Source organism: Acanthochromis polyacanthus, chromosome 1, assembly GCF_021347895.1.
Source record: "Acanthochromis polyacanthus isolate Apoly-LR-REF ecotype Palm Island chromosome 1, KAUST_Apoly_ChrSc, whole genome shotgun sequence".
Taxonomy (NCBI): Eukaryota; Metazoa; Chordata; class Actinopteri; family Pomacentridae; genus Acanthochromis; species Acanthochromis polyacanthus.
The window spans coordinates 13,893,397-13,908,210 of NC_067113.1; the positions used below are offsets into that span (position 1 = coordinate 13,893,397).

At 39.6% G+C, this 14,814-nt stretch overlaps 1 protein-coding gene across 4 annotated transcripts in view; it reads right to left on the reverse strand.

The window, feature by feature from the left end:
* Positions 1 to 14,814, reverse strand: part of ldlrap1b (low density lipoprotein receptor adaptor protein 1b) — a 37,260-nt gene that overhangs the window by 18,157 nt on the left and 4,289 nt on the right. For all 4 annotated transcript variants that reach the window (XM_022192433.2, XM_022192435.2, XM_022192432.2 and 1 more), the window contains exons 2-3: positions 1,571 to 1,713; positions 540 to 652 (exon numbers count right to left, since the gene is read on the reverse strand). In XM_022192433.2, coding sequence (XP_022048125.1) covers positions 540 to 652; positions 1,571 to 1,713 — 256 coding nt within the window. The remainder of the gene's footprint in view (positions 1 to 539; positions 653 to 1,570; positions 1,714 to 14,814) is intronic.

The window sequence follows — 14,814 nt, forward strand, 5'->3', positions numbered from 1 at the left end:
GATGGAAAGTCTCATCTCCCCTTGATATGTAGACTTATAAATGTGGAATTTTAGAAAAGTGATTCAAGCTCAGCTCATAAGCTCCAGGCCAATGAAGGTTAGGCAGCGTTCATTCAGCATGCAGGCTGTGGCAGGCAAGTGAGATCTGTCGGCAGAGAGGTTTGCGTGTGTGTGTGTGTGTGTGTGTGTCACTCCGTGACACCTGAGGTAAAAGCCCAGACATACAGCTGTTGTAGTGCTCCCTAGAGAGGCAAGATTGATGAGACATACTGCTGATAGACCGACTACTCTCCTTCTATCACACACACACACAAACAGAAACACTCGAGTGCTTTGGAGAACCAGACCTCTGAACATTCACATCCATCCAGTGATAAATGAGAGCAAGAGGGAAACAACAATTTTTGTTTTATTATGGGTGATAATGACAAGATCAGGATGAAAGTATTTCATTTTGAGAAAGGCTCAGTTGAATCAAGGACACCGAATGTGTGAGAAATGTTAGCCACTGCCTGAGGTGTAGAAAGAGGAATACTGACCTGTATATAGAGATATTTTCTATCAGCTGGTTTGAGGCACTGTCATAAAGGATGATTCCGCGAGGGGAGACCGTTAACGTGACTTTCTGGAGTTTTTTTCCACTGGCTTTGGCCTGGAAAGAATAGAATAAAGAGAGAGAAAGAGTGGAGGCAACAAAGAGACAAGCGGGTGTGTAACTGAGACAACAAAAATGAAATTAGTCTGGTTAAGTGTCAACCTTGTGTTTACGTAAATTGAACATTTACAGTGATCAAACAGTCAAAATCCATTTTGAACAGAGATAACGATATACTAAAACAGTCATGTTGCAAATCAAATTTCCTGCAGTTAAGCTTAATGTGGAAGTGTGCATCAAAAAGGCCACCCAAAAAAAGTTAGAAGTTGAGAGATTTGACAGACCCTCCTGGGGAAATAGATATTTGTCATGAGAAAAGATTTAAACTACAACAAAACAGTGTATGAGTCAGAGTTTATCATGCATTCAGATTTAATTTATCAAAAATGACAAGTTCCAATAAACATAGCCCATTCAGCAGCCTAACATCTTTTTTAGAGGGATACCAAGGGCAGCCAACAGATTAGGCCACATCAGAGCGTCTGCCTTCCTCTCCATACATCACCATGCCCCAAGTCCCACCATTCTGCCACCGCTAACTTCATTATCCACTGAGCTGCCAGATCCAATAACATTAAGCCTTTTCTACCATGATAAAGCTGGCTGAGCCACACACTGAGCAACAGTGTCCACACTAATTGCATCCTCCTCTAAATGTCAACCTGGGCCTCGGGGGGAGAAGCAGGCAGCCAACCAGTCACTTTTTCACCAAGGTGTCAGTCAGGTCTTAAGAGGAGAAAAACTACTGGATGACTATGATTCTCAAGTGGCAGAGGTGATGATGCGGAGAAAATATTATATATGCTCGAGAGAAACTCATTTTCTGAGAATAGGTTTTTGAATAGAGGTGCATTTAAAAAAGAATTGGGGTGCCCTGTGTTTAAGCCATTTCAATGTGTATGTGTTTGCTCTTACCGTAGCCACTATCCTCTTGACAGCTGCAGCAGACAGCTCCTCTCCTTTGGGCTGCTCAACCATCGTCACCCCCAGGTACTTGAGCTGGAACACCATGCCCTCCAGTAGGGTCTCTCTCGTGTCCGTCCAGTTCTCCGGAAGCTCTGCAAGATGAGACACACATCAGTGACACTTCTGTTCACACTGCTGTTTGTACTGTCAGGCTGGCTGAAAATCCTAATGTCAGCATGGCAGAGGATTCCTCCAGTCTGCTTGTATGATGTTAGACTCGGCTGCATTAGATATGGCAGCAAGCTAGGCATGTGCTCATTATGGGTGTGGGAGATGAGCAGATGCTTTTACAATTCCCGCTTGCACAATGGCAAACATGTGGTCCTCTAAAATGTATAATTTAAAGTATACAGATTGTTACTGTTCAGTTTATAAAGATATTCTGTGAATATTTTCAAACCAATCTCTCTGGACTCCAGTGTGGGGACTAACTGGGAAAGCAGGTGCACATACAGACTACAATCTACTACTATTTACAATACTGACTTGATAGCTCCAGTCGTGCTACTTTCACATTTGTGTGACACAGGTAAGCATATTTTTCTATAAATATTCAATTGCAAAAAAACAAAACACTGAATTTTCAATTCAATTCAATTTTATTTATAGAGTGCCAATTAAAGTTCAGACTGTCTCAAGATGCCTGACTGAACCCATATGCCTAAAAGCACCGAGCAAGCCCTAAGGCGACATTGGCAAGAAAAAATTCCCTGTTAAGGGGAAGAAACTTTGAGCAGAACCTGCCTCATCCCCCTCAAAAAAAAAACAAAAAACAAATAACAGTTGGACATTTAACAACAGTAACTGTTATACTACACACTGTCAAACAAGATTAATAGCTCATTTTATCCCAAACCAAGAAAACACGGTGTGTATGAAATTATTTATAAACAAGCATTTATTTTATATAAAAACACAGAACAACAAAAAGTAATGCTTCATTTGCATAAATCACAGATCCACCGGTGTCTGGTTGTACAACAACAAATCACTGAGATTCTGAGTCTGCCTAACATCTTGAACATTGAGCAGCTATTAAGCAGAAAAACTGAGTAAATAAGGGACTAGTTGGATGAGCAGCAGAAACAAAATTTCAGAGTGGAAACTCACACAAGTAGACAACAGCTTTGGCACGATTCAGCTATTTACTTTAACAATAAACATGCTAACCTTTGTTTTTAATGCTCATTGTAAACTGATTCTTTGATAAAAAATAAAGTGTGGGGGGGCAGATTACATAAGTTTTTTTATTCTTTCTGCTCCCTATCATTCAGAAGTTTGGAAAATTTTGTTTTTGTGTTGTATATTGAACTGTTTTTTTTTCTTTTGTCAATGAATGAAATAAAAACTAACTAACTAATTAACCTCTCCTTGAAACTCATAGAACGTTTATGGACTTCTCACTATGTGATGTGATTGAGTGGGGGGCAGAGGAAATCAGTCTGTCTCCTCCAAAGACCCATCAGAAAACATTTCATCAACAACGCTAAGCGCACAATTCTGAGGTATTCACGGCACCCAGAATTTTCAAGGTGAAATGAACAGCACTCTGTCATCACTGCAACCATGATTTTGTCAAAGTAGATGTGTACCCATGTGTAGATGGCAAGAAGTTTGTATTTTTCCAAGTTTTGTGGTCTTGAAATTCAATGTCAATACAGTAATGTTTCTAGGCAAAACTGGCAGTCTCTGAATGAGAACTCCAGTTCTACATTTTACACTACAACTGAAATAATTAGTCACTGACAGACAAAAGAAAACTTTAAACAACAATGCCAAAAAGCCTGTTTTTCCTGCTTCTGAAATTTTATTATGATCTGTTTTTCTGTGATTGTAAACAGACTAATTTTGGACAACTGGTCAGATGAAATAAGACATTTAACTGTGATAACTTAGACACATATTTCTAGTTATTTATAAACAATCAGGAAAAAAACTGTCTTATTAAACTGACAAAATAATGAGCTGATTGAAAATTAAATGATCTACTATCACTCAAATGAAATTAATTTACATATTTCTTCCATTACAAATTAACTGCTTTGATTTTCTTTGGCACATGTTTATTTTCATTTTCAGCACAGTAAAATCTGTTATTTGTTTTATCTAGTCAACCGTTCCAGTTTTAATTGACCAAATCTATGTACGACTTTTAAGAAATAAATCAATCACTGACATTTATTATGGCTGACAGACAATGAAATAGACTGCATAAAATCAACATTTAATTTAGAAACTGTTAATCAGCCTAAATAAACATCTAAAACTCGCCATCTGATAACAGACTACTATTTAGACTATTTAAGTCCAGGGTTAGGGTTAGTATTTCATGTATAGTATTTTCAAAGCTGTCATTGTGAACAGCATCACTCAGCATATCATTTAGGGAGCATAAATCATTTGGAAAAGGCAAGCAAAGGCTAACCTCTAATATTCCTTTCTTCTCAAGCCAAACCAAGCCAAATGTGAGTGGTTACAGAGAATGGTTTTCAATGTTCTAAATGTAGCTCTAACAAAACCCATACTTAAGTAATGGGTGAGTCGTACGGTGAACGCCCACTCCAAGGTCAAGGTCTTTGAGCTAAGAGTGGGGAACACATCAGGTTGTCTCTCCTCTGCTGATCCTGCAGTTACATTAGTGCCTGGATAAGTAACACTCCTACTGTAATAGAATCTGTGGTGAGGAAGCACAAGCTGCTATTCATGATCTAAATCAAGTTACCAAGTGGACTATAAATGTCTATTACGAGGTGTAGCCACTTCAAACATTTGCAGACAGTCACACAAATATGATGGGAATAATGCTGGCTTAACCTTGGCTAGCATGACACCTCCAACCTTTAGCTCTTGCTTGTGTTTGCACAAGCGACAGAAAACCTTCAGTCCAGAGACTTTCAGCGTTTACAAAAGGCAACCTTGCTGACAGGTCTGCACCACTGAATTTCAACACACTGTCAGATGTGCTTTGAAAATGTTCTGAGTGATTCAAGGCTTAGAAGAGATGTCAGTCACAGAATACACGCAGTTGAAGTAGCAGGTTTGTGATGGTCCAGCAGAGATTTCAAAAGCAAGCCCTTCTGCTTCAAATGTCCATATTATGCTTGCAGGGTGTAAGTCTCTCGGGATGACCAGCAGTTCACCATGACTGTAAACCCTTAGGTATTCTCCATCCCATGAGAATCAGTGAAGCCCATTACAACACAGACGATGGGAGATTTTTGTACGTGTTGCTAAAATAAATGAAATAAATAAGTAGATGAATGCGAGTAAGCTATGAAAAAAAATGTCTGTCTAAAAACTGAACTGATGGCGGTTTAAACGAAAAACTCAAGAACTACAGCCATTTTTAGAGTGGTGCATATACCCAGAGTACTGCTTTGTGTGCATTAATAATCCATTTTCATATTGGTCACATTTGCATTCACACAACCAACCAGCCCCCCACAGACCACTAACAGCCGCAACCCCCTCCCTGGCAGGCTCTCTGCAGCTGTGGTGCTGATTAGAGCTAACTTCAAAGGCTTCTTGGCTACGCTGGAGCTCTGGCTGGTCAGTGAGAGCTGCTCGCCTGGGTGACACTGCCTGTAAATAATCCTCAGAGAGCAGCGGATGGAGCGCTGATGCTGGCTGAGTGGAAGGGGAGAGGATGAGGGGGAAGCAGGTAGAGGACCACAACTGCTGACAACATCACTGAGTATATTAAGTGTTCAAAGGAAGATGCAGATAATAAACTAGGGTGGCATACTGTATCTTGGCTATTGTTTTGCAAGTCTTCACATGCCCAGAAGCCTACACTCTGATCTTTTCAAAAACTTTTTACAGTTTGTGTCAACCCACACACAAACTACTATATAAACATTAATCACAGCGACATACAAGTCAGAATGTGGAAGTATGTGCTTCAGAAGAAGACTACATGAACAGAAATACAATTCAGAATCTGCTGCTTTACTACCAAGCATCTGTTCAACTTGAATTACTAACACCATGAGAATCTCTTCAATGGTGGGTTTTCCAAACACAGAATTAGTCGAAGAGAATGGTGAGAATCACAGTTGCTCTATACTGCTGGAGTACAACTCTTGTTGCCTTTCTTTTTTGCAACCAGATCTTCCTTTTCAGTCTCTACTATTTTCATGTCTTACTGTTTCTCATTTCACTGTGTCCATGTGGAGCCTGCAATTGAACAAACTCCATGTCTGGTAAACAAAAATGTCTTATCAGATACATTGTTCTTGAAGATTAGTCTAAGGAAGTTAGAACTGTACACATTTCCTTTTTGTGTCAGGCAGCAAAAGAACAGTTACATGTGGTGTTAAACTTGCTCTACTTCACATTGCACTTTTTGCAATGTGAGTATTGCACATGTACACAAACAATATAATGTGCAGTCTTACTTGGACCAAAAAGAAAACATACTCTAAAAAAGAAGTTCTTCAGATAATCTAAGCATAAAGCATTCATGAACATGTACAATACCCACATAGTAACCTGGGGGATTTATAAACATTATGAGATTTTAGACAAAGTTTATGCTGGAAAAACTCTATTTCATGAGTCGTAAATCGACCACAGCCAGAATGACCACCTTCAATAACAAATTATATTCCTGGCCAGAGAAAGAATAGTCTAAAACCTCCCAAAAGTTTGTTTTCTCTTGTTACCTTTCAATTATCCAGCTTTGACTGCCCATAACTATACATGCTATGCATGGTTTTTGATGTGATAACAGTTAGTTTAGTTGTACGGTATGCTCGTGGAAAAAAAAACCTTAAGCAGCCACTAATTAAAGTTTAATGAGAATGAATTCACACAACTAACTGTCAAGTCCACTTGGCCAATCCAGACCTGCTGTCGTAATCTCAGTCTCCTCTTGCTTCAGACAAGTCTCAACACTCCACCAGCAATGCAGGAGAGGAGATGAACACATGCAGCTGCTTCCTTGGTCTGCTGTTGACCTCATCTGAACTGAACTTCAAGCTCATAAACCTTCACCTTCATATTACATTACCTGAGAAAAAGCAAAAAAGCAAAACACTTTAATAATACTGAAACACCCAACTTAGAAATCAAATGTTCCTATAAATAGCTGTGATAACAAGCCATTAAACCAATCCAGTTTCTGTCCAAAGAATGTCTCTCATAGTATTTTACAGAGCATGAAACTGTCAGACTGCATTTACACATGTCAAGTTCTTAAACGCTACAATATTTCACAATATTTCAGTTTAATAACCATGCTAGGGATGTTGTCTGCACATCAAAAAACTCCTCAAATACTAAAAGAATTATTCAAGACTCGGCCTATACCACCTTTTCAATCATCTCTATTCTTTCTGACTTTTCTCTGATATGAAAAAGGACACCAGTATTAACATTTATTGCAGGTTACACTGTGTGCTGCCAACAGCGAAGTCAAGCAGGTTATTGGACCATTGGGGTTGAATGAACCTGTGAGCAGAAACCTAGACAGTCTTTCTGTTGTCAAAGAGATTTCAGTGTCGGGCCAATCCGTGGCTGTCCGACTCTTCTGGCAGTTGCACAAGACTGTAGTGGAGGAAAACTTGCTGAGGGGGAATTAGCCTCTTCTTTAAGATTCGATTATTTGAGCCTATGTTTAACCCGGGCCTTTTCATTAAGTTTTAATGGAGCCAAAACTACAGAGGGAGTTGGGACTTTTTGATGCAACAAGAGATTTGGAGAGGCAAGACAGCACAGAGGTCTCAGGAATTATAATCAAAGGGATTTGAGTGCTAAGCCTTCACAGAATTAGGAAAAAGGATGGGCTGGTGGATGTGGTGGGGATGGTAGTGGTGGGTATTCTGGTTAAAGTCAACACAGAGGAAATGAAGCAGGTGTTTTGGACAAGGAAGGGTCAGAGAGGATCACTATCGCTCTCCTTGTCAACAGCCAGTGACAGTGGCAGTAATGAGGAAAGAAGATCTGCTCATCCTGGCCTTGTCTCTGCATTAAGAAGGGAAGCCGACAGACAGCGAGGGGGGAAGGGAGAAAAAAAAGACAGAGCCAGTGAGATGTTCAGAAATGAAAAACAAAGAAGAAGATAAAAGAGAAAAGGCAAGTGAAATGATTGTGAAGGATTCAAATACAAGGTAAGCTATGCAAATGAATGCAGCAAGTTGAAAATTCCCAACATAAATTCACATACATCCTTCCTTTGCATGACAAACGTAATGGACAATTAGGGAAATGCAACTGTTTGATCACCGTGGAAACGACAGGAGCACTCCGCTATGCTGCAAGTGCTGGCTAAATAATGTAGTTAATACTCTCGTGCTGGGAGGGAGGGAGATGAGCATGCAATGACACACGAATAAAAACCTAAATCACCAGTGCCATCCTGACAGCTAAATAGTTTTATCACTGCGATCTAGCTTGCTTCGAGTCAAAACCAATAGTGTTTCTCTGCATGAAAGTGAAGATGGATATCAGCGCCAAAATGTTGAGAACAAACAAAAGATAAATAAAAGCTTAAAAATTTCTGCTCTTCTCACAGTTGGTGGCAATGTCTTGTCAACCCAAAACCAATTCAGAGGTGATAAATTAGAGCAGGTGACACAACTTCGGTGTGACTGAATCAGACATACTGTGGCTATGCAATAATTAGCAGTCACAACAGTGGGAGGTAATGTTTCAACAGTGTCTGGGGAAATTCCTTTTACATCCTTGTTATTTGCATTATCCTACAAGTGATACCAGATCATATCAGGAAAGCTGTGCATGCATGACTAAGTTACCACAGTGTTCCGCGATTAGACATTCAGCTGACTTTGTCATGAATCATTACTTTGAGATTCTAGATACTAGGAAGAGAAACTAACAATAATTTGACAAGTATCATTTAATATATAAAGCCTTTCAGGTCAACAGTCAGTCTCACTACCACTTCACAGCCCCAGCAGACGCCACAAGTTGAGCCTGCTGCATCAACAGTTTCCCCTTTGTCAAGATGTGAAAAGAGTTTCAGAGCAGTGAGAGCTCTCCACATGGTGTCATGTGTGAGAGGAGAGAATCCCACTGCATTCATTTGAGCCCTCTGGATTGCAAACTGTGAATGACTCATTGTTTTTGGTCTGACTGGACACACTCCAAACCACCTGCCTATACCTTCTTCTGAACATGATGGGAAATGAACAAATTTCCAGCGGGGGATTCTGTTGGTTTACAGCACATTTGCAGCCACATGGGAAAACAAGCACAGAATTCTGGCAAATAAGAAGGTGTCAGTTCTTGCTTTGGTTGGAGATGTGTGTCACCTTGGGATACTGGGAAAAGCTGTGTTGTCTGGCTGCCTTTCATGTAGTCCTCTCAGAGGATCAGAGTTTTAACTCAGGACAAAGGTAAAACTATCTGCCCTTCGGGCACAGAGGCATTGTGTGTCCATGTGCAAGTCAAAGTCACTTGTCAATTAAAACAAATTGGCATGGGAGGGAACCGCCTGATGTCCATGAGAGGCCGATCACATTTGTGTACAAACAGCAGACCGACATAACAGTCTTGCTCCTTTATGTATTGTAATGCTTACAGTTTATGTCTGTGACTTTACTATTAACATTTGCTTGCTGGATTAATTGTTAATTGTTAGTCGCTTCATGGAATTTGGTGAAAAAAATGTATTGCTTAAAACGGGCCTTTGGTGGGTGACTATAATATGACCAGTACACATACAGTAAAGCAATGAATCAGTATTACCTTATCTGACTAATTCTATTTACTTGCTGGTTTAAATGGACTGTTAGTCAGTGTTCAGTGTTGCATCCCACCATCTACTTTTCTGCTAGCTACATAGAGATGCTGGAGGATGAGACCGCTAATGTGGCTAAGCAAACCAAACAGCTGAACACCTTGACTTTAAACTGTAGAACTGAGAGTAAATACTACTGTTAAATCACCCAGAGAGTCCAGTATTGCCCGAGTCTGGATTGTAGGAACTGAGATCCTATTAGCACTAGCTTCACAGCAGAGCATTAGGGCCTAGTCGAAACAATGCAGCTTAGCTGGCTTATCTAGGCTGGCCTCATAGGTGTCATTTACACTGAGGATGCTAGGGACATTACCCCATCACTTTTCAACACAAAGTGACACCCCCCTGGCCCTATGTGTCAAATATAGTGGTTTTGGATGAGAGAGTAGGTGACAGCTGGAAGTCAAAGACGTCCTGTTTAAGTTCATGTTCTGCTTATTCCAGAGAAATTCAATTAATTGCTATTAACGCATTCTAAATAAGGACTGTGATCTTTCTTCTCTGTGGTGCTAGCTAAAAATGTTTTCCTCTTTGCAGAAAAAAACTCATATTCAATTTAAACCTTTGACAACAAAGAGAGTTTCTAAAAGACCATTAATTCCCAGTTATTTTGATAAAGCCAACGTACAAGCAATCACCAAACTGCAATTAGCTGATGTATCATCAGCTATTCAAGGCCTCAGCTGACCTATGCTTGTGGTGAGATGACCTCTTATCGCACAACAACATGACATGCACAAATAAGTCTAATCCAGCATTCTTAGATTCCAATCAGGACACATTGGGCTAATTTGGAAACTGCAGACTCAGATGAGAGAACACGCCTGAAGGGGTACACAGAGACAAAGCACAAAGCTTGTTTAGAGAGATATCCACAAAATCTAACTATGCCACAAAAACGCTACGTGCCAAATTATAACTGCAGACTGCAGCTGAGTCTCAAGCAATATGGTTATGTAGTGCATATCTCTAAGTTGATATGATTTGTGTAACCTGGTGATTTAAGGGCAAGTCAGAGATGAGCACAATCATCAGTGAGTCCTAACAACAGAAACAGCTATTATGGGAAAAGGCTGAGACAGAGCATTGTTAAGAAGCAAAAGACTGAGTGTTATTCAAAAGGAAAAGTGTGTTAGTCCACATGGGACAACTGTCACCGTCTCTGCCTGGCACAAAGACTGATCCGGTACCAGGTTTCCTCTTTAGCTTCCATGGAAAATGTTTTACATATTATTGGAAACCCAGGTCAAAGTCTCTCTGTGTGGCAAACACAAAGAAAAGCACTAGACACAAATGACCACAGAGACAAACGACAAGCCAGTTCACTGAAGAAGCAATCGAGCCAAAGTAAGTAAAATGAAGAATCAGTGGGGATCCTTCATGCCAATCAGTCTGTGACCTCTTTTTTCTTAGTCCTCAGGCTTTAGGATGCTTTTTTGCTTTCATCTCCCAAACCAGCAGGCATATGATATTCTTAATATCACTGTAAGATAAAGACACAGAGGATGTACTGCATGAGTATGTAGCTATCAGTATTTAATTTGAGGACCATCCAAAACAATTTCAGTTGGGTGAAGGAAAGGATTTGCAGAGGATAAGAGTCTTATAGTTTAAGTCCGAACATTGAGACATGTGTCTTTCAGTATTGGCTAAATCCACTCAAAGAAGGAAAGTGAAGAGAGGGAGAGGAGTGAAATGATTGGTCGTGCCAGTCAAGGATTACAGCTGATGACCAGCTGAGGCCAGAATGTACTCTCAACAAGAATCTAGGTTATGAAACTGATCTTTAAAGCACTCCATGCACAGTCACGTTAAACAGGAGGAGCTAGATTGTGATGCAACTTGAATGATATTCGCAAGTATGAACACCATTTCTGTAAAGGGGAGGCGATTCGTCTTCAAGCCTATGAACGTAAAGAACACACATCCACACAACTACCATTTGAAATGAGGATGGTGCAGTTGGTTAGACAATTAGCTGATTGTCAGGGTAAAAAGTTCAACAATTTTGCTAATTAACTCATATTTTTTGCCAAACAGTCTCTGGTTCAAGATTCTGACATTTTAAGATTTTGCTGCTTTTCACTGCTTTACTTCTATAGTGACAATATTTGAGTTCTGAACTATTTGGTTGAGTAAATCAAACAAAGTGGATGGATAATGATGGGCTTTCTGAATGTGTGTGAAGCATCTATTGCTGTCTGTTCCAGCATGTAAGCAATTAAACTAGTTCTTATAGCCAAATTCAAATGGCTGCTGACTGCTAGAAGTTCCACACAAATTTTGTTGGATTTACACAATGACAAATAAAAGCGTCAATCCATCTATCTACCTACCTATCTATTAAACCAATCTACAAACAAATAAATGTTTGGTTAATAGATAAAAACAAGCATTGCTCACAGAATACACCAAACTATATGCATTCCAAGATATAATTCATGAAAGTTAGAATTTGTCTGAAATAAATCAACAATAATTAGAATCATTCCAAAATAGGAATGACCCATACAGAACACCGCCAGCAACAATGATGCATCATTAATCTGCAGTCACCTGTAACAACACAGAATTGAATCGAAATGATTTGTTATTCGACACGTGTGATAGAATAGAATATAGTAGCATGCGTTTTATTGTCATTATACAGTGTAACGAGATTAGAGAGTTTCTCCTTTTCAGTGCAAACATAGCAGACAGTGCAAGATAAAAGTCTTAAAAATCCTCTAATCTCCTAATCACTGGTCAATACTTCTCATTTCAATTGTTCTTGGAGTCCTGCTTCTCAAATGTTACCGGCTTGCTGTTTTTGTTTGTCAAATATGTTGTACAGTTTATGCACTGAATAGGTTTTAGGTTTAAAACTGCAGTGATTATGACAGACCACTTGATATTTAGTTCATCTGATTCCACTCGGGTATTATACATACCACACTGACCCAAGACCTTGAACAATAGAACAGAAGCCTACATGGACCCAATTAAAATGAAAATAATTTGGACCTAACTCGAGGAATGGGTTTCTAGCAACAGAGACAACCCACAAGGACTTCTCCAACAGTGCAATCAAACAGTAGAAACTGGCAAATAGATAAACCTGACTCTGTGAATCTTTGTTAAAGTCACATATTGCCTGAAGGCATGTTGATGTTCACCTTGTTTAACCTCTTCAGCCTTAGGCTACTTTTGAAAGTTCAATGTGAAAAAACATCCCCAAACTTTGTCGGTAATAGTTGCCATACTTGACAGCCAAATGAACAACCACGGGCTATATGAAGAAGTGGTACCTGGGAGAATTCTGAAATACTATAAGCCTCCTTATTCTCACCATCAGGCCAAAGTAGGATCCAAAAACCTCAAACAGAAATTAACACTTTTAGTATACTCTAATCAAAACTGCAAGTTAGAGTCCAAAAACATACTTCTAACAATGAGTTACTGAACATGCATAAAAAGTTCTCAAGTAAAAATAAAATTAAAATGAAAGACATAACAGTAGAAGGTGGCCTCCTCATGAATGTGGCAACCTTTGCAAAATGGCACAGGCTGCATTTTCATAGTAGGTATGCCTAGTCGTAGTACAGGATGGAAAGGGTTAACTAGTCTGAGTGTGACACACAGCGCCACAGATCTGTAATGTGTCCCTGAAATTTTAGCACTGTGCAGATCAGCCTCTCCACAAATCTCTGCTTTGCATCCTTACTCCAATATGTTTGGGTGAGTCTTTGCAGAGATATCTTTCAACTTCTTGCAGCCGCACACATAGAGGGCAGTAAAACAGACCAAGAAGGGGTAAAGGAATGTTACATTAATGAAAATAATTCCCCTTGAATTCCTGGGAATTTCATATGCAAAATGTGTGCAGGGTAAAGACAAAACGCATAATGTAGGGGATTTGTTCCAAGATATATCTCTGTGTATACCGAGTCCTTGAAGAAAAAAAGACATGTTTGAAATAAGCATCAGTTTTAGTGCAGGTACTAAAAACTAGCAAGTTTTACCTGAATTACATGCTCACCAGAGTCAGGGGGGAGGGGAAGGTGAGACGGCCTCACCTGAGTTTCATTCCTGTCTGCTGGTCAAACACCCAAAACCCTCCCACAAACCATCACGGTTTGACTGGCAAAGCACAGAACGAAAAAAATATTCCTTCTATAGGTGTAGCTCAATGCCTTGCTCATTCTTTTGGACTTAAAGAGTTATGTCCACCTGACAAGTATCCTGTATTATTTACTTGCTTGCTCAGAACAGATTAAAGGGAAGGAGGTGTAATTGCCAATGACACAGAATTACCCTCAACGGGTATGGTTACATGGAGTTTTTTAAATTCGGAATTAAGTCATTCGGAATTCCGAATTAAAAAACTCCATGTAACCATACCCACTGTCTAAATTTATTTAATTAGTATTTGAAGGTTTTTATCTTGCTATAAAAGCTTTAGGTGGTAATTATTTAGTCACCAACATGTCCTACCAAGAATCAAACTAGAGAACTCTGAACTCCCTCACTGACCATATGTCTAGACATATGGCTGAAGGAGATTACATGAATTATTTCTAACTAGGAATGCCACTATGTTTCCGACTCAGACTTCTGTACTTGTTTCACAGAACAGCACAGTCTTTCTGTGAAATAACAGTGTCCACTGTGAAAAGTTCGGGCAAACAAAAGATATTCTGTCTGTTTATAAAACTAGGTCATTCATTTAGAATCAATCATAGAGGCACTGAATTTTCTTATTTTGATTATGCCTAAAATGTATTTTAAACATAAGATGTTGTCTGGCCCAAACTTTGTGGTCAGACGATACACAGAAAAGCAGAAACAGAGCTTACTCTGAAATAATAAACCGCGGGAATAGATGCAAAGTTTTCTGATGACAGATAGCAAAATGCAATGTGGTGTAGTGAGTAACAGATTGAAATAGATTAACAATTGCTTCATATCCGACTGCAATTCAGCACTCAGCCAATGATAGCTGGCAGGTTTAAAAAATAATTTTGGTGTTTTACAATATTATATTTTTCAGCTGTATCAGCTGAAGCAAGAAAAAGTCAAACATTCATCTCCACTCAGGATTAAAGCTGTCCTTTAAGAGAAACAGTGACGAAGCATGATTGTGCAGACCTGTCCACTCATGCTCACACATGACTCCACACAAAGGCAGCTTACAGATACAGAAGATCTAACAACGCTGTAAATCAGTAAGGACTTTACAACTCCATAAAGAAATCCTGCAGGAAGCAATCTCCATTACGGTCTGGCAGTCCCCTACGATGACTTTGTGCAGGGGACACAGCAGGTGTAGTGGGAGCTGACCAGTGCAGGCCACACAGAGTGAATGGTACTTGTATCTATTATTTAGCATTGTGAATTTTAAGCTACAGACTTCAAGGCCATTCCCACCTTCTGCAAAGTGGTGATGCCGTCT